This window comes from Cygnus atratus, chromosome Z (genome assembly GCF_013377495.2).
Source record: "Cygnus atratus isolate AKBS03 ecotype Queensland, Australia chromosome Z, CAtr_DNAZoo_HiC_assembly, whole genome shotgun sequence".
In the NCBI taxonomy this organism is placed as follows: Eukaryota; Metazoa; Chordata; class Aves; order Anseriformes; family Anatidae; genus Cygnus; species Cygnus atratus.
The window spans coordinates 82,514,321-82,534,966 of NC_066396.1; the positions used below are offsets into that span (position 1 = coordinate 82,514,321).

Genomic DNA, 20,646 nt, shown 5'->3' on the forward strand with positions numbered 1-20,646 from the left:
CTTGTATTTTGAAAAATACTAAAGAAAAAAATATTGGAAAAGAAAACAAAACAAATTTCCAGATCAGATTTTAACTGATTCCAGAACCCGACCAACAGGAAAAAACATGAAGTTTTCTTTCTTACAATTCAGTCCCACCATGTTACTCAGAAACCAACAGAACATTCTAAACAAAAAACAAGTGATACGAACACAGACTTCAGTCTAATTCGTCAGCTCAACACTAACCACTAGCCAAACACTGCATTTTTATGTTCAAAGGTAAAAGAATTTTTTGCTGCTGGTCTCTGATTTTATCGTTAAGGAGGACTCACACTGCTGTGAGGGGTGGCTGGAAACCTGTTAATTGGCAACTCCTTAAGGCTGATTAGCTTTCAGCTACTTTCCTCTGACTTTCTTAGTACTTTACCAAACTTCAGCTCTACTTTATAGCTGTTATTTACCTCAGGCTGAAGTGTTTTGAAAATTTCACAGTATACAGTACATGTATATCCAAACAAAAGTCAAAATATAAGTATGTTGTTTTGCCATTTTTACAAAAATCGAGGTACAATTGTTTTCTGAATCTGGAGTTTGAAGTTTGACTCCTCACATTCCCATAAAATTACACTAAAAACTAGCTAACTTTTGAAAATTTACAATTTACACATTATCAATAGAGAGTTCTTACGTTTAACCCACTACTAATACAAAAGGACTTCACACAGGAAATATTTGCTATGCAGATGGAAGGTTGCACTCTCTCAATTTGAGTTTAGACACACGAATGAAAAATACGGAGAGTATTGCCCTGCAGAGTCAATGTATCCCTGGCCCCCAAAAATATATGGCATAAGAAAGCTATTCAATACAAAATCAACAGGAGAGGAGTTGACTTGTAGGAAAAACGAGTAGGAGGGAAGATAGTCAATCATTTGGATGCAGATATTAAGACGGAAAGCAAAGGTTTGGAACCTGTCTGAAGGGAATGTGAGGCAGCAACAGGTCAGGAGATTTACTTCTAAACCCATATTAAACCATTCAAAAATGTTAAGTCTGAAAGACTGTATCTCCATAAACTGTCCACAAACACATTTTCTGGTAAGAATGGTGACACCAACTACACCCTCAATCCTAAATGCTGATTTTATAGATATACACACACCACACATTCCATATATAATTTTTAAACAAAAGCAGAACTGATACTACTACTCCAGACAAGTATTACCTTCTACTGCAAGCAATTAATATATATATATATACATATATATATGTACAGAAACAGGCTGGGAAAATGCTTACAAGGGGAAGTGTTTGAAAAGCTATTGCTTTCACATAATCTGTTTTACTAGAAAAACAGTAAAATTACAAATGGAAACGCACATAAGTCAAAATGTCTATGTTGAAATCAATCAGCCTCTTTGCATATTTGTGAAAAAAAATCCACAAATTTTTGTTTTCCTAAGTAATGCATGTTGTTTCCAAAGTAGTGCATGATGTAATTGGCACAATATTTATCCCCAACATTTAAGATAAGGACTGCAACTTTAATTTTTACCCATCGTCTCTCAAATTTCTGTTGGGTAACAATACGCAGAATTTAAAATCAATTTATCACTATTTCAGTAGCTGTTCAAAACATAGACACTGTACTAGTTACTCTACAAAGATAATGACCTTCCCAGCTCCAGGAAAACCTAGGCTATATCTTCCAAAGCAAATTTCTAACTCTTTTACTGTACACAAAGTTAGTCAAGAAGCTGAATTAATCATATTTACTTAATAATTTATGTAAAGGCATAAACACAAAATAGTATGGTAGGAAAAACTTAACGAGATGCAAAATGTGATTAACTCTGATTCTTCCTAATTCTTCCTGCTTCACTTTGCTTCCTGAACATTCATTAAACTAATTATATTTGGTGTTACTTTTTAAGTTCACTTTTAAAATGAAATACATTTAAAATACACTTCATATGGAGTTATTTGTAAATAGCACCATGCCACAACAACAGCACCATGCACAGAAGTTCGCATTAGAACCTCATCTGACTTCATGCACATAACAGATCCATAGGGGCATGCCCAACCTCAACCATGAAGGACCACAATTATGAAAATACATAATCAGAGGTAAAACATATATATATATATATATACACACACACACACACACATTCAAAAACTTAAATTAAAAAATAGAACGCGCAAAATCAACCCACACATCTAAACATCATTTCAGCATTTCAAAATCTTCACAGCCAACCTACTGGAACCTCCTTTCAGTTCTGTCCTGGAAGCCTTGGAGTCTTCTCTTCCCAGTGCAAAAATTAAGAATGGTAAGAAAAAATTCCCATTATATCTGCTACTGCACTGAATTTAAATGCTACTCCCCTGAAATTTGCACTTGTCTTGCTCCAGGGGGAGAAAGAGGAAAAGAAAGGTGAGGAATTTTCAGTGGTTTAAATAAAGAGAAAGAAATCCATCCCAGTAGGATGGTCTAGGAGGAGGTCTTGAATGCTATAAATGCCTGAGGCTAGGGGAAACCTGGGGCACAGCATGGCCTTGTAAAAATTTTACTTGCCTTGACAAGTATAAGTTTACAAGGCAGGGCTAAATCACTTGCTCACACTGAGCTCAGACCTACTTTAGGTAGGTCTACTTTGGACCACAGGAGAAGGATGACTGCACAATGCTTGCGCAAGGGCAGCCAGCTTTCCTGCAGCTTCTAGAGAGCACCATCCACTGGGCAAGAGCCCTCTGCTCAGCTCTTGTCCCTGTGAGCATCCTCACTAGAGCAGTGAGGGGCTGGGAGAGGTGGGGGGACAGTCGCCCCACAGCCCCCGAGGTGCCCCTGCAGAAGGCACACGCTGGTGCTGCACCTGCTCGCACGCTGCTTTGCTCCACAGGGATGACAGTCCGGACACCCTTCACGAGCTAAAGTTCATTTAAAATGGCATTAAAAACAGGTCTGTGACACAAACAGCATTTACAACTGCGTGTCAAGACAGACTTCATAAAAACAAAACACAAAAGGAAGTATGTTTCAACGTCACTGTTAGCATAAACGTCTTGTGATCGTAGCTCAGAGCAGTAAAAAAAAAAAGCCAAGACTCTTGTAAAATCCATAATTACTGTCTTCTCTTTAAATTTCCATTTTTATGTGGACACCCTGCTTTAAAAAACTGAGAGTTACGAGTAGTATCTCAACAAATACAGATGCTGAATGTCAGCACAGTAAATACCGCACTTTTTTGACACTGATGCAGTGCTGTTATACAGAAGCAGCAGACAGATTTCATTTAACTGAGCACATGCTGCAGCAGTGATATTTCTCCAGGTTGTATACAGTTTTTACAAGACTATGTCAACTGTCACTCTTATGATTGCTTTGTTTATGGAGAATTATTACCTATTCCTAATTAGTTCCTTGCTTAAAAGTCTTTCCATAAGGATGTCCAGGGGAAAAAAACATACAACAGCTATAACAAGTTAAATCACAACACAAGTCAACCTGTGTGACATTTGAAATACTATTATTCTTGAGGAATAGTCAGTATAACTCTCTTTTAATATATCATAAATTACTGGGTTCAAAGAAAACAGTAACCTGAAACAGTACTTTTCCAGTGCTGTAAAACATAATCAGCATTTCCAAAAGAGAAAACCCATGTGCCGCTCCCAAACCTGAAAGACAAATGAAATTAACTATGATTTTCTTTGACTGCCACACATCTCATAAAGTTGGAAAGTTACAACTAAACTAGATAACTAAGGCACATTTACCTTTCTCTACAGGCACATGCTGGTGTGCATGCACATATACACACACAAAACAAAACAAAACAAACGTAAAAATGTAAAGTAGAGGGAAAAAAGGCCAAAAAAGTATTTGCCTAGCTGTAAATTTAAAATGATCACACCATAAAACTACTATTACAAGGTAGTACAAACAATGTAAAAAATTACTGTTGGGTAGATTCTTCTCTTAAAGAGGAACTAGAGGAACAACAGGAATAGAAACAGACATGTACAATATCTTCAAAATACTAAATGCAAAGAACTGGTCACAAGTCAAGGTGAGAAATATGTAGGTTGACTGCCTTTGGAGCTTAAAGATTACTTTATATTGGAGCACTTATGAAATTCTACGTTACTTCCCTAAGCAAATTTGATACAATGAAAGCTAGGAGTGGTACCTTCATTTCCAGCAGATAAACATGAAGACATTTCTTTTGCTCTGAAAAGGGGGTATTTTAATGGTTCAGACAGACTTCCACACACGGTTCTTACTTAGACCTCTCTCCACTCTCATACCTGCATTAAGCTCCTTTTAGAAAAATAAATGTACAGAAAGCCTCACAGGATACCACAGCTAGAGAAGGTGAACATATGGTTTAAATGTAAAAAAAAAATATAAAAAAAAACAACAAAATTGTTTAAAGATAGCTGAATGCTGTTATTTTAAGGAAGGATCTGTTTCAAAGTAAGATCTAACACAGTGAATACAAATGCAATCAACAAAAAATGAAGAATGTTAATATCAACAAAAACACCAAATTAATGATATTCTTATATCATAATTACTGTTGATATAATCATAGCCAGGAAATGTTTAATTCAACAAGAGGTATTAATTACTAAATATTTAAATCAGTTTCGAGTAATAACTGCTTTTGATATTTGTTTGGCAATAACAACATTAAAATGGAACTGCAGAATTACTTATTTTTATCATCAGCTGGTACCAGCTGAATATCAGTACTAAGACAGTCCTAAATTCAATATAAATATCATTGTTCAAGAGAAAGGGCTGTCAGATCTTGAAAATCCTGTATCTGATATCAACCATGCGTGATGTGGAAGGTGCATATTCCACATGAGCAGCTTCTGTATTTCATGGAAGAGCCTTGTGTTATCAACATTCAGGAACTGATTCCGGAAGACTCAATCATATTACTCCCAACACTGGAGGAAGAGTTGGGATTCAAAACACAGGCTCAGTTACAGAGGGTCAACACAAACTCAATCACCTGTGCACTGAAGCACCATGAAGATTTTCTGCCTATATTTTTCAAACTTTATTTTAGAATAAAAAGAATATTTGCTTATTACTGAGGTAATATGCTCTTTTTAAAGGGCAAGGAGCAACTCTTAAGACACAAATACTAAAATAAATGGTAATATTTAATTGCATAGCATTTTTAAGGATTCTTGCTCATCAGAAGCAAGCAACATTGTAAGACCACACTACTAAGCACCAATAATGCACTTTATATTATTATACTACGGTGTAAGTATGTGAGTATATACGATTATAAGCACTGTTTAAAATGCACTATAACCACTATTGAGTACAACTCAAACTGACATTTACAACTATAAGAGCAATTACAATTAATTATTATTCCCCCTTAAAAAAAAAAAAAAAAAAAAGATTAAGTTGTTTTCCCTCATGTACCAGCAATTATTTACACCCAAGCTTCATTATCTGTTCTACCCACCAAAGCAATCTGAAGCCTCACTGCCTTTGGCATAATAGAGATTGAGGCTTCATGTAGCACACAATATAACAGGTTAAGCTATCTGAGCCAATTTCTCCCTTTCCTAAGAGGATTATAACTGCAATATGGTATAACAAATGGTTGTGAATAAGCAAGATGGTACACCTGGACCTCCCCAAAAATAATCACCAAGCTGAATAGCCTCAAAACAAGTTTACTCTTTAAATATTGCTGAGATGAATGGAAACTAAATTCAAAATCCCAGAATTAAAAAATAGAAAAGGAAGAAGTAAAATCACCAATGCTTTCACATGTTTAAGAAGTCCTGATATTTTCTAATTTTAAAAAAAGTTAATTAACATATAAGGTTTTCACTGTTCTCTTTTTTTCCCTCTCTGGGGAAGTCACTGAAAATGGAGTAATTCCATTAAACTATTGTCAGTACTTCCAAATGACATATTTCACCCTATTATGTGTACTTGTACTGCTTATTTCTGTGAAGAAGCATACTTTTTTTTTTTTAATAAGCATATTCTATGCAATTCAACTTTTTTTCTAAAAGGAACACAAAGCGAATGGCCTGGGATGGGGGGTGATAAAAAAAAAAAAAAAGCAACACCATTTATTAATTTTGTATAAGTTATCTACCACCCTAGAGATTCCATGGAGGGGAAGAACATGTCTGAATTTCACCATACAGTGCCACAGGCACAAAGTGAGAAAAACTAAACAAGCACATCCTGAAGGGAGAGAAAATGCCTGCAGCAGCAAATGACCTACTACATACCTCACTCACAGTTTTTTTGATGTTATAATTTGTTAATTTCAGGAAAAAAAGACAATTACCCACAGTTTCAGTTTGTTCTAGCAGAACTACTAACTTTTTAAAGTTTTTGATCAAAATGACATATATCATTCAAAAGATCTGTGTATTTTCAAAAGATTACAATCTTGAGTAAATTTGCATGACAAAGTCTTTACCATATCTATTTCCTTATTACCTGAAGCAGCAATGTGCATTATTAGAACAGTACTAAACTATTTAAGGATGAAGCACATCAAATTTTTATTTGAATTCCTTTGCATTAAAGTTAATATTTTCAAGCTCATTGCACAGTAAGCAAAAGATAATTTTATTCAAATATGCTTTTCATGGTATGAATAAGGAAGTATTCATCTCCCCACTGAATTGGTAAGACTTTTAAGTAATGATTCATTTGAAAAATCAACAGGGTATTGGCAATTTAGTGTAATATTAAATACATGCACATACCATACCCATAACGGCATACACAAAATACTGTTTTATGATATATATTATAAATAGTACATTTACGCATTGTAATATATTAAGATTAGCTAGGTGATATTTTAACCATCCATACATCTAATACATAAGACAAAGGACACGGTTTTATTTTAATAGGTAATTTTAAATGCTAGTGACTTATTTAAAGGATATATAAAATGTGCATGTGTATTTCTCAACAGTAAAATCCATACAAATATCCCTATGTAAGAAGAGGCATTATGAAAGAACATTTCCATGTCATAATTTTCATGTATTATAAGCTAAGAAAGATAAATTTGACAAAGGACACATCAATGTTGTGCTTTATCCTGAATGAATATGCTCAGAATATACAGAAGAAGGGTAATGGCTACTGACTTTTTTTTTTTTAATAAATCAAAATAATGCTAAGAACTTAAGATTAATATGCCAACTAATGACCAGTATATTCCATCCTACATGAGTGCAACATATGACTGCATATATTCCATCCTATATGAGTAATGAACAGTATATTCCATCCTATATGAGTGCAATTTTAATAAGATTGTCTGTTAAAATTACATTCCATGACGAATAAAAAAAAGTTTGTTTGCATATTTATACTCTAGCAACAACAGTGAAGTCACAAACTCAAGTTCTCTGAACTAAACCAAGAGTAGACTAACACTTTATTTAGTTCTAGGCAGTATTCTTACAAAGTGGCTCATATAAAGTAAAATTCAACCCACAAATAACTACTGTATTTCCAAGTAGAACCATACTGATATGCATTTACCCATTTCTCTTGCAAAGGTTATGCACATTCTCAATTAAAATAAACGGTCTATTGAAGATCCACACTGTAACAGAAAGAGCCTCAACACAATTTCTGGGCAATTAAAAGGTTACGATTCCACAGCCAACTTCTCACAGACACATCCTCCAAACTTCTCCACACAAGAATAGCAATATGTTGCTGTGTATCCAATTGCTGAATGGAGCCCATTCAATACTTTTTTGTTCAAAGTTTTGTTAAAACTTTGCATACATAATAAACTCTACCAAATAAACTTGCCTATTCACCTAGTACAGATCTCATTTCTATATAAGCCACCAGAAAATTTAATGCTCTACTTCTGAAAAATGTTGATCCCATATTCAATAAAGTCTTGTTCAGCTACCATCAAGAAAGCTGTCAGTGATTCTACTTTCCTTTAAGAAAAGCAAATAGCGTAAATGAATTAATAATTAACAAAGGATAAGACTCTCTTATTCTAAGCCCATTCATACACAATTTATCAGTAATTTGTATGGTACACATATACTACTCAGTATATTGAAGCACCATCAGGTCTTACATTTCAAAATAGCTGCTTTAACAAAAATAATGATACAAAAAAGTCAGAAAAACAATAAATTTCCCATAAAACGCAAAAAACCTGTGAAACATCATTATGGTAAAGTGAGACAGATTTTGTTTCATAGTGATTATAGAAATCAATGACCCTCAGCACTGTATTTATCTAGACCTTCTAATTTTTAAGATAACTTATAATTAACATATATGTTTTGAGTTTATTTAGTACGGTTGAAAGTTGCAGATGTTTTCTCTTAGAAAAAATGACTGCAGCGTGTATGTAGGAAAAGAGAAAACTAGCAAATATATTTGTATGTAGAATTTTATTTCTGCTCTTGCAATGATTAGACTACACAGACAATAACACTAAAAAATTAACGTATTGGCCAAAGCAGATGACATTATTTTTGAAGCAGTCTGATTTTCTAATACGGTGCACATTTAAACAAAAGCTCACAGTTTAAAAAAACAAAAGGGAGAGAAAATACAATAGAAGTGCAAACCTGATCTATCTCTAATCTTTTCTTTTCAAACCTAGGCTACTCAAGAATCTTCAACTAATTATTCCATTTTATTGATGGCATTTTTCCCAAGGGAAGTTATTTAAAAAGTTTAACCCCTGAGCAAGTCATGGTTTCTCCTGCCTTTGAAAGTGTCAAGTGCATTGATTATAACTGCAGGAAGTGTTACCTTCTACCCAGAGAATCTCACCCTGCACAATCTTAAACACTGTCTCTCTCCCAAAACGGCTTTGATTCAGCAATTCAGACCGCTTCAGCTGATATTAAAGGCAGAAGCACCACAGAAAAGGGATCAGCAGTTAAAACGAAATACAAAGAGGAAAAAAAACAGATCTTGGATATAGTACCACAAAGCTTGAGAGAAAAGCAGATTTGAAAAAGACATCAGAGTGACTAAAAAAAGAACAACATGACAGAAATTAAACAAGATTTTTATGTTCGCCTTCTATGCATTTAAACTCATCTCAACCTCTATTGAAATTCCGATCATACCCAAACCCCAAGGCTTTTGACATACTTTCAAAAATCCACACCCCCCTCTTACTCTTTTCCAAGTCTCCAGAGCAGAGTCACTGTTAGGTATCCAACAAGTTGAAGAGAGGGGGAAGGAAAAAAAAAAAAAAAAGAAGAATCCTAATATGCATATGATAAAAAGACCATTTATACTCATATTATACTTTGCTTTTTAAATGATCTATTTTAAATATCCAGTGTGTGTTCTTAACCCCATATCTAGCCAGTGAAAAGAAGACTTAAATGGTTTGGGAAAAAAATAAATAAATCAACTTTTCAAGTCACATTTACCCAAATAGCCTCTATAGTAATTTTCTTAGGTCAGCAACTAAAGTAAAAGCAGACTAACAAAAGGTGCCACAGGGTTCTACAACAAGCCAGCTAGCAGAATGAAAGATGACAAAACAATCCTTAAGTAGCTTTATTTTATCAAAATTACAGAGCACACATAACTGTAAGAATGTAATATAAACAATTATTACAGCAATGGTAATGCATCTTTATACATACATCTTCGAAAGGATGCACTAAATTCCAAAGGGTAATTGGATTTTCAGGACTGTGCCAGTGTTTTTTTGTTTTTGTTTTTGTTTTTTCCAGTTCAGTCATGACAGGGCCAGAAGGTAATGATACATCTGCCATGATGCAACAAGCAGACCTGTCTTCTGTCAAGAGTTGAAATCATAAAGGAATAAGCTGTCGTTAGCAACCTCTCTCCAAACAGTAGAGCTGTCATCTCATTGTTTTCCTTTGCTGGCATGGGGGCTGGTGTGGGCTTATATACCCTGTCAGTTCAATATTAGTCTAAGCTTTTAACCTCTTCTTGAATTTCAGACTTCATAAAACTGCTATACATGTTATTAGGTAATATCACCTATTTTCTGATCAATTAATAATTACTACCAAATAACTATGCATCTTGTCCTTCTATCTGCTTGGTGATCAGTATTCCAAAACAGTATTTAAGGGATTACCAATTCCTCAAAAAATGTTTAAAAAGGAGTTAAATACATTGATTTTTTTTTCATCTTTTTTCTAGAGCATGGTGTATTTTATGCCATGCATACAGGATAATTTATTTAGTACTATATTGTAAATGGTGTTTATATATCATGAAATATCTCAAAAATAACACATCTCATTACTTGTAACACAAGTTTTCTTAATATTATCCCCAAAAAAGGAGAAGATGTAAAAAATAAGTTTTCTCTATTAAGAAGTACTTTACAATGTCATTTCAGTCTTCTACCAAAACAAACATAAACAAATACACATACCAGATTCAGATAACTACTGTTTAAAAGAAAACAATATAGCATGTTCCTGTCCATTTTAGTGAAATTTTACTTCCAGAAAAATGCAAGAATGCCCAAATAAGATCATGATTTCTATGACACTGTAACTACCTATTAATATATGCAGTAAAGGGAACATAAATATTACTATTCTATGTAAAAACTGCAATCACAGTGAAATGTCAACTGTGTTTTATTTCCAGAAAGTGTCACTTGCCTAACTTATTGAAATGTGCTAAGTACCTATAAACTGTAAGACAAAATTTTAAAACGTAGGTTCTAAAATATGAACGCAACAATAAAGAGAACTTTAACTATGTATTATTCTATGCTTAAACACAAGATATGGAAGTTTTTAAGCAAGAATTCCTGAGAGTGTAGTTTAAACACTGCAAATTTTTTTTTGACAAAAATGTTTAAGTATCTGCTTTGAAACCCCACTCTTTTTTACAACATGGTAAGGCTAGAACGTATTGCCATACCAGTAACTAAACGATACGGTTAATAAAATCACCTAAAAGTTACACCAAGTAACTTTACTACTGCTTTGCTACACCTGATAATTTTGTTGCTCCTTTCAATGCACTTACCAAACTAATGACATCTTATTGCACAATGAAGAAAGTAACCACCCTCAGCAATTCTCAGTAAATATTACCACCCTGTTAGTTTTATACAAATGAATGATATTAATCTGTGTGAATAGATCCAACATTCTGACAAAAATATTCTTAGGAACAGAAATTGTTTAGACAATGCTGTAGGAAGAATAGGATAAACACAAGGGAAAATATAAGATGAAAATCATGTTTTATCAGACACTAAAGAAAGATTTCTGCAGATGATGCCCATCTCAAGCCAGTCCTGTTTTCATCTGTTCATGGAAACTCTGATGGCTGGGTGCTGCTGCATCTCTTTTGAAAAAATCATCCAGGTTCTTTGAAGAAGCTTTTGTTCTAGTGCTATTACCCTTATGCCAAGCATTAATTTTCCTTTAAATAATAATAACAATATCTAAGCAATCTCAAAGGGATTGCTGAATTTGAAGCCAGGCAGCAATTCTTGCTTGTTTCAAAAAAATATATAATAAAAATCCAGTAGCTTACAGTTGCTGTGGTTGAATTTCATTAGCATCTTTGGGTCCACAGCTCTAAGGTAACAAAAACACTGAATTTCCAAAAACAGAAAGCATCCATCATTTTTTTTTTCTACTTGGCAGTAAAGACTGCAGTAATTTGATGTCCTCTTTACTCCCTAGAGGAAGTGTATTCCACATAAGAGGACTCCAAAACTCTTCTCAGTGTCCAAATGCAGGTAAGCTGAGGTCCTGTTTTCTCCAGTAGCAAACTGCCTCCCTAAGTAGATGAGCTGCAGCTTCTCCCAGCAGACTTCAAAGCACAGAGGCAGCTTCTCTACCCACTACAGGAGGAACAGTACTGCATGAAGCAGTAGCAGCTGACTTTGGCACCCCTCCTTGCTTGCTCCATGCATCACTTCACAAAATATCACTGATATCACCTGTACACCTACCATCCAATTGTTCTGATCACCGTCCATGTTGTTAGCACTCAACAACAAACCAGACAACCTAACCTCCTCCTCCTGTAGCACCTGGTGACTGAGGACCTCACAGGGTATGGGAGCCTCTGAACAACCTAAACAAACCCACAAACTTAAATTCTTAATATCTGACACCCCAAGTAAATACCCTCATCACGGAATTAAATAATTTAGCTCTGTTTCTCATTATTTCCCCTCGGCACTGCTGTAGTCACTGTATATATATCAAAATAAGAAGAGACTGAGAAAAGACTGGCTCTATGAGACAGTGAATTACACATTTACTAAAAATGTAGAAGAGATATTAAAATTATTCCTCTAATTTACAAAATATTTATTTATAAAAAGTTGAATAGCTTCAGTATGGTAATATAATTAAAGTGGAATAGTCCCTGATTCCCAGAGGAAAGACTTGAACTTCTCTTGCATGTCAGATGACTGCTTCTATCAAAAATTTGTACTTCCCATTGCAGAAAGTTTCAGTAGAGAGGTTCTATTTTAACAAAACAACAAAATTATACAATTTTTGTTTAGCACTATATTTACAGGAAATTATCATCTTACAATATGTAAGTTAGAATTGTTATTAATCATTTCTTACTGTTTTACTGCTTTATATTATCACATTTGTCTTTTCTGTACTTGTTTTTTTCTAAAATATATCTGATCCTACCCTGTTTTAATGCATTTACACGTCTCTCACATTCTATACACTTTTCTCCCTCCTCCTTTTTCTACAATCTGTTCTGTATCCTGTTGCTTGTTTGTTTTCTTCTGTATTTTCTAGAAAACCTTTTACGCTACCAAAGTTGAATTTCTAATCTAACACATTAATCTTACCTCCTTTACATAAAACTTTGTAAACTACTCCCAACACCTATTGCACACAGAAAAATACAGTTTGATATGAAAGATGGAAGAAGTACTACCTACAGGAATCACCCAGATAAAAAAAAAAAAAAAAAGGGTTTCTAGCTACTGGAAATCCCACCAGGAGATTTCTCCTATTTCTTCTTGGATCTTTTCTTTCCAATGTGTATCAGCCCCAAGTCACTAGAAACCTGATAAACTTTAAGCCTTTCCATTGCTCCCTGATTCACACACACTTTAAGAGAGAAGCTTTTTTCTTCTTCTTCTTCTTGAAAGTGCAGTGCCAGAAATAAATACTTTCTTCTAATTTTTTTCTTCATCTACTTCCTGGTTAGGAGTGCTATGTCCATTGTCTACTGACACCTTCAGCTTTTGTATGTCCGTTTTCATTTTTTCCAAGAAATTAACTGAAATTGCTTGTGGTAGTTTCACCACTGTACACAGAGAAAAGCAGCAGAGAAAGATATAGTTTTGGCCTATATAAATTCTCCTTTGTTTTGTTTTTGTTTTATTTTAAGGAAAGTAGAGGTGTTGCAAATGTCTGTAAATTGAATATATTTCTGGACTAGTATCTGCACAAAAGGTTAAAGTATTGCTTTTGCAAATTATTTTTTCAATTATTTTTTACAAATGAAACCCTAGTTGACAGCAAATGTTTTAAGCTACATGAACATTTTTCACATTCACAACAGATCAGGGGAATTTTCAAATCCCGGATACTATTATCCACTTCAAATTCACACAGTTTATTATTAAAACAAAACAAAACAAAACAAAATAAAATAAAATAAAATCCATGTTTTCCTGTCATCAGCACTGTAATCTAATGCTTTGACAAGGTTTACTGGTTTCATTCAAAGATGAGACCTCTTCTTAGAAGAAACACTGAAAGATCAAGGAAAATAATTCCTTCCTCCAAAGTGGCAACACTGCATGAGGAGTTATCACAACTTTCATTCAAACTATTTACTATCTAGGCCAGTTATTTCATTTCATAAGAGACAGAAGTGCCTAAATCAGCTATAGCACTGAACTCCAGAAAACCCAGAAATAGATGTAATTTTTATTATTGGTAACTAAAATTGGAGACCTTATACTCATTCTATCGTAATCTTCTGCACTTAGAAATTTAATCTATATGATCTGTACATGAAGTAGACATGATATCGGCCCTGTCTTCTCTCTCTCCTTTTTTTTTTTTTTTTTTTTTTTTTACTTTAGTCAAAACATAAAGGTTCCAAGTATCTTCACACTGGGGTTTGATTTCCATAAAATATTGCCTTGTATATACCAGATATATGTCTAATTCTCACTGCAGTGATTACATTATACCAATAATATCAACATATTTAAAACAATATAATTTGATATAAATAACTTGATATGATTTAAGGTTCATTTTACATGAAGAAAATCATTGCAGATAGTAATCATTGCATTTAGCATACTTGCCAGAATTTTACAAGGGACAAAAATGCAGATTTTACAGTATCTGGAATTATTCAACTAAAGACTACAAATAAATAAATAAATACTTGTTAAGAAAGAAGAAAGTCTAAAGGTAAGAGCATAAAGTCTGATATCCTGATGGGATCAAATGACTACACTGTTTAAGATATTTTGTCATCAAACTGTTTGGTTATTTTCATGCGTATTTGAAAGAAGCACTCAAAATGCAGAAATACAAAATCTGTTTTTAAGGTTATACATTTGAGGGAACAGAGCTCTGCTCTGTGTTCCACTGGCACAGCCATTGGATAAAAAAAAAAACAAAACAAAACAAAACGGGAAAAAGAGCCTGTAATTCTCCTCTCCTAGACACACTCTCTTCAGAATTTGTAATTTAGGGATACTATCCCAGTCTTAAGTGCTCAACATCTCGTATTAGCCAAGACAGCACCATATTTAGGAAAGAACAAAAATGAAGGAGTGTAAGCACCATGAGGAAAATTTAAGGAACTATATCTCTCCAACTTTCTTGGGAAAAGTTCTGGAACTCTCAATCCAGAAATTAACCTCCTACACTTGACTCACCATATACATCTGTATCATACTCTAGAACCATGAAGTATTTTTGGATCTGTCTCTGAGTCTTACCGAATATTTTAAAGTCAACTGAAAAAAATTCAACTTTACTTAGTAAAATGTGCAACAATCACAGTGACAATACTGCTACTAAGAATAACTTAGTAAATATAATTGAAATAGTGAATTTTAAATAGGCTTTTCAAATGTCGACTGCAGGAAATTTCATTTAGGTAGCATGATGCAAGAGATGTATTATACCTACAAAGTTCCATGTTAAAAATATTACACAAATTGTGCAGTGTCTCTCACATACATGCAAACACAACAGAATAGTGTCCATAAAATGTAAATGTTTTTAACTGTCAAATATTGATAGGTGAATCAGAATGAATCAGTATTCAGTGCAAAACTGAAAAAGACTGTGCCTCTAATAAATTCAGTACAAGCCTAGCAAAAAAGCCTGCTGTTATCATGAAAGCTCATGTTATCATAAGATTACAACAGACGTTGAGTGAGAATACGTACAAATTTAATGAAATGTAAAAGAAAACACTTCAAATCATAACAAATTTCTGTAGTGCCTTCTATTGCATCTCATCGCCTGTTAAGGGCTCTTGTCATGTTAGCTGCCATACTAAACTACATGGCAGTGCCACCACAATATGACATACAACAAATTTTTTGTTTTACTGTAAGAGAGAAACTTGCTTCTATTAGACAAAAGTTCTGAAAAAAAACAACAACCAACAAGCAAGTATTTGCATCACAAATAAAATGATCACACAGCGAAATGAAGAATACTGATTAATAGATTAATAAATTAAAACATCCTAGATTCATAGCTCTTCATATATAAGTACACATACATATACAGACACAACTGTACATACATACACTTCCACTTACCTCAACAGCTCTCTTTATGTATGGTATCTGTGTGCCACTGTCCAGATCTTCGTTAATTATAAGTCTCCTAGCCCACTGACCTGCTCTGACAACACCATTACCATGGATTAGGACCAACAGTTTGTCAGGATTTGTTAAGGCATCTTCACTCATAAAAATAAAGCTCTTTGGTTCACTCTCGGTTGCATCAACCTGCAATTACAGCAATACACACTTTTAAGCACCAATAAAAAATTTTAAAAGAACATCTGTAGTTACAAAGCTAGCTCCCAGGACTGGTATCAAAACTTTCACCCTTTAACAAATACTTGTGTGTATATATATATGTTATATATATAAATATATATATATGTTTTAAGGACTAATGTGTGCCCAGCACTAAAGAAAAATAAAGCAGACGCTAATATTTATGCTATTTAACTTTGAACCATAAAAACATACCATGCTTTAGAACAGTTATCCAAAAGAGATTTAAACTTACTGTATCCAAACAAAAGGAGGAGGGAAGGGGGAAGGTGGGTGTAAAAAGCATGCTAAAGCTTATTTACAGAAATTTACTGGTGAAAGAGAGAATCCATAAAAAAACAACCTCTGGAAACAAACAAACAAACAAACAAACAAACAAAAACAAGTAATTTGTCACCTCTGTTATGCCTGAAGCAACAATGAAAGTCTGATCGAATATGAAAAACATCCTAGAGTTCCATCTCAGCTACCTCAACTTAAATACCCAATAAGCCATGTATGAACCAGCATGGTAAATTTGTCTATTATAAATTTAATAGGATAGGCCAAATAAAATATAGAAATCCAATTTGGATTTAAATATTGGCTTCATTAAGAGTCCTGCACCAGGGTCAGTGCATAGTTACTCTACGCTAAGAACAGATCAACAAGCAGATTTGATATTGAGTAAACTACAATCTAATTCCAGGTTTTGTCCTTACTCTAGAGAATAAAGGTACACTTTTTGCTCTATAAAAAAAAAGAGGTTCTATAAAACAGGCCCATACTTGGATTAGCAAGCCTGGCTCACGGCAAAAGAGAGATGCTGATGGCTATCCATTCTTCCTTTTCTCCCACGTGAATGCAAGGAAAAGGACAGAGCACGGAAATCTCTTTACTCTCCTGTACTCCTCACCTCATGGCCCACACAGGTTAACTATATGGCTGCTAGGAATAGCCTTGGATTGCCTTACGCCCTGCAACAGTGATGAAATCAAGCTCAAGAAGATGTGAGCCTTACGCTGAGAAAAGGGAACTGGCTACTCAGAATGCTTCAGTTTTTCTCTCATTCCTGGGTATGTTTTCTGATTCACTTTCCCTCTGGAAAAAGTAATTCCATGTGAATCTCCAGATTCTTCTTAAGGCCTTTTTTTTTTTTTTTTTCATGAAGCCAATGAGTTTACTTGAACAAAGTGAGTTCCTAACTGGAAGAACATTCAGCATCTGCCACAGGGCTGAAGACCCTATGCCCTGCTCCAAAACGATGTAACATCTCAGGTATCCCAACTTTCACAGTCTACAACAGGAAATGTACTTGTCTTCTCATCACATTGCCACTTCTGAAGTATCAGTACTGATTTATTAAAACAATGTAGAAGATGCAAATAGTTAGAAAGTGCTAAATTTCAAATAGTAATGAGGTAATGATATGAGGTAATTGTCTTTTGGCACATAAACTGAATACTTACAATATTATAATTAGGACAAAACATTGCGAATTTGTACTTCAGACTAACATATAACTAAACTGTATGTTTTAGTATTTATAAACCAATTTTTTGTTCACTATTGAGGAAATACCAGCACCTGTAATATGTAGTAGAAGACACAATATAACTAGTTCACATTTTCGCAGTTATGCTGATCTAAAAAAGTAAAAAAAAAATCTACCAAGCTACTGAAAACTAACCCTTCATTCCTTTCCTCAACTTCATTACACTTGGAAACTTTCTTTTCTTCAAGCTAATTTTTCTTCAAACAGAAGTAATTCATTAAATCACCCTTTCACTAAAGAATGCACATAAAGGTCACTCTTGTACACAACATTACTTTATTGACGAATCAATGTAGAGTATCACTTAGTGCTAGACACACTGAGTCCATGTAAAATAATTTATTTTTATTAGCCACTTGCACTTCTGGAGCTACTCATGATCCTTTGTTTAAAGACAAATTGAATAAATTCAGTAAAACGCAGAGCTTCAATTTGTTTAATTTAACAACTTAATTCAACTTTATTATTCACTTCCAGTAACAACCTTCCAATAATTCGTAGCTAAGAATGTCAAACCAACCTATATTCTGCTGATAATTTACTGCTTAAAATTACTATTAAAGTTTAATTTTCCTTTTCTCAGATTTATTTTTCCAATGCAAAACTATATGTTAAGTTTTATGAATGTCTACAGTTATGAGGAATTCTCTGATGAGTTATGCACACATAATGAAGTTCTTACAGTTTTCAAACAGTGAAGTGATTTTTCCATGAGTTCCATCTCTGACGAGCTATCACATGATGTAGTAGTACCAGTGTATAAAATATTTCAACTGCAGACCAGTTGGTATTTTGCAGAGTTGCTATCAATACTTAGGGTAACAACAAAATACACTGGAAATCCAATTTTATTCTAACCTCCACGCTAAGACATCATCAATTTTCAGATCTCAGCCATCAGCAGTCTAAGATGCATGAGACTCATCTAGGCTCTAGGGGTCTTTAATTCTGCCCACTTGAAGTTTAAAGTTTGAGATTGCTTCATTTCAAAATTTTAAAGGGAAAAAATCACTAATATCTTTCTTACACATATTAAGAAACGCCATAAAAAACATATACTGAGAGCCTACAAAGAGGTGAAACAGGCGTACCTTGAGACTGGAGGAAAGAACAGGGCAAATAAACAGAACAGAAACTGAAAAGAGTCAAAAAGACTGGAGGAATTATGATCAGCAGGTGTAGGAAGAAAACTGGTCATTTGTGTTGCAAGACAAAGAAGTTTTCTGTTAAGTTGTTCTACATAAAGATCACTAACTTACTTATGTTACAGTCTTTACAAAATTGAATATCCTTATTTTTTCAAAAAAAAAATTAAGTGAAAACTACTGATCAATACTACAAGCTGCTAATTATCAATTCGTGATTACTACAACTAAATTAACACACCTGAAACTGGTGAAATTTAAAAAAAAAACAAAACAAAACAAGTATTGACTGGATTTGGGTAACAAAATAACCAAAATGGATAATCCGTGGAGATAAAAGACCATTGTTTTCTCACAGAAAAATAGTTCTTGGCTTTCTAGTAGATCAAGAGAACTACTGAATGAAGTTTTATCTATTGAAGTGAAAGAGCAAAGCATTGATAAGTTAGAAGATTCTGCAAAGTGAGACCTTTCAATACCATCGTCAATAAAACATGTTGGTAATTATTTAAACTTCCATCTCAAGCCTTCCCAGAAGCTGTTAAAGATGCATTTAATTCAGAAGCACCCTCTATTTGTCCTCAACAGCTAAAGAACAGCAAAGATCAATCACTGATTATGCCATTAAAACCAGAGAAATACAAAAGCTTCATCTGGATAAAAAACCTGCAGTCTTCTTTGTACTAATAATATAACCTTCAATGGAGCACAAAATGAGAAATTTAAAAGAAATAATTGCACTGCTTCTCCCTGAATATGAGTTTCTTCATGTAAATTTTCAAGTCCAGCCGTAGATTTTGAACATTAAAAGAACTACAGTATTTTACACTAACAATAACATCTAAGCCTCTCTGGAGGAAAAAAAGTTTGGATTTATATCTGGCATAGATGCTAAAGTAATGAAGTAACAAGCAAACTTCCCAGATTCCCAAACTGTTCTTATTTTTATATCTGAATGGAAATTTACAAATAATTGAGTCTAAAACTGAAGCTGTCACCTGAGAAAGCAAAATAAAGACAGCAGAGTTGGACTTTGTCCATGATGTGGAAATTAAGGAAGATGAGAGAACATGAAATGCTGTCGTAGCGAACCTCTGGAGCACAGCATTTCAGTGCACTACTAAAATCGTATTGGAAAAAAATGCACTCCACTTAACACAGTCCTGAAAGACATTTCTTGTATTCAAACATCATTACACCATCAACTTCATAATGAACCGACAGAAAAAGAAAGGCCAGTACACTGACTTTCTGATCACCTTGTGACAAAGTTGGGGAAGAATGATTCCAAATTTACCTCTGAAATATTTATGTAAGGTGTTTACAACAGAGTGGCCACAATGATCAGGATAAGGGTCCTTTTTCTGCCAGATCACTTAGGGGAATAAGTATGAGAAAAGAGTATTTAAAGAATGATTCTTCCCTCTTTTTGGCAACCAGTGACTTTGGGGCTTCCTGATCCAGTTTGTTACTGGACAAGCAAGTATGACAGTTCAATGTACCTGTCACACCTTAATACTGTCAAATGTTTTTTTTGAATGCATTTGTACCTTTCTCCTTAATAGTATGCTGTGGCAATGAGTTCTACAATATAATTGGGACCTTTATGAAAAAAGGTACTTCCTCTCTTTCAGCAGAGATCTCCTGCCTGATAATTTAAACTTGATGCCCCTTACCTTCTCTATTATGAAAAAAAGTGAAAAACCATTCCCTATTCATCTTCTCTACAGCTTTCATGATTTTATAGATTTGTCATATTCCTTCCTCAGTCATCTATTTTCCAAGCTGAAGAATCTTTCTGTCTAACCTTTCTTTGTCTGAAAAGCATTTAATTCCTGTGATCATCCTCGCAACCCTCCTCTGTATTTTTTTTTTTAATTCTATATATCCTTTTTGATACGGTGTCCAGACT

General features: G+C 34.0%; 1 protein-coding gene across 14 annotated transcripts in view; it reads right to left on the reverse strand.

Moving 5' to 3' along the window:
- The window catches only part of FAM172A (family with sequence similarity 172 member A), a 258,669-nt gene that overhangs the window by 181,723 nt on the left and 56,300 nt on the right, over window positions 1-20,646 (reverse strand). For all 14 annotated transcript variants that reach the window (XM_035568052.2, XM_035568056.2, XM_035568054.2 and 11 more), the window contains one exon: window positions 15,810-16,001. In XM_035568052.2, coding sequence (XP_035423945.1) covers window positions 15,810-16,001 — 192 coding nt within the window. The remainder of the gene's footprint in view (window positions 1-15,809; window positions 16,002-20,646) is intronic.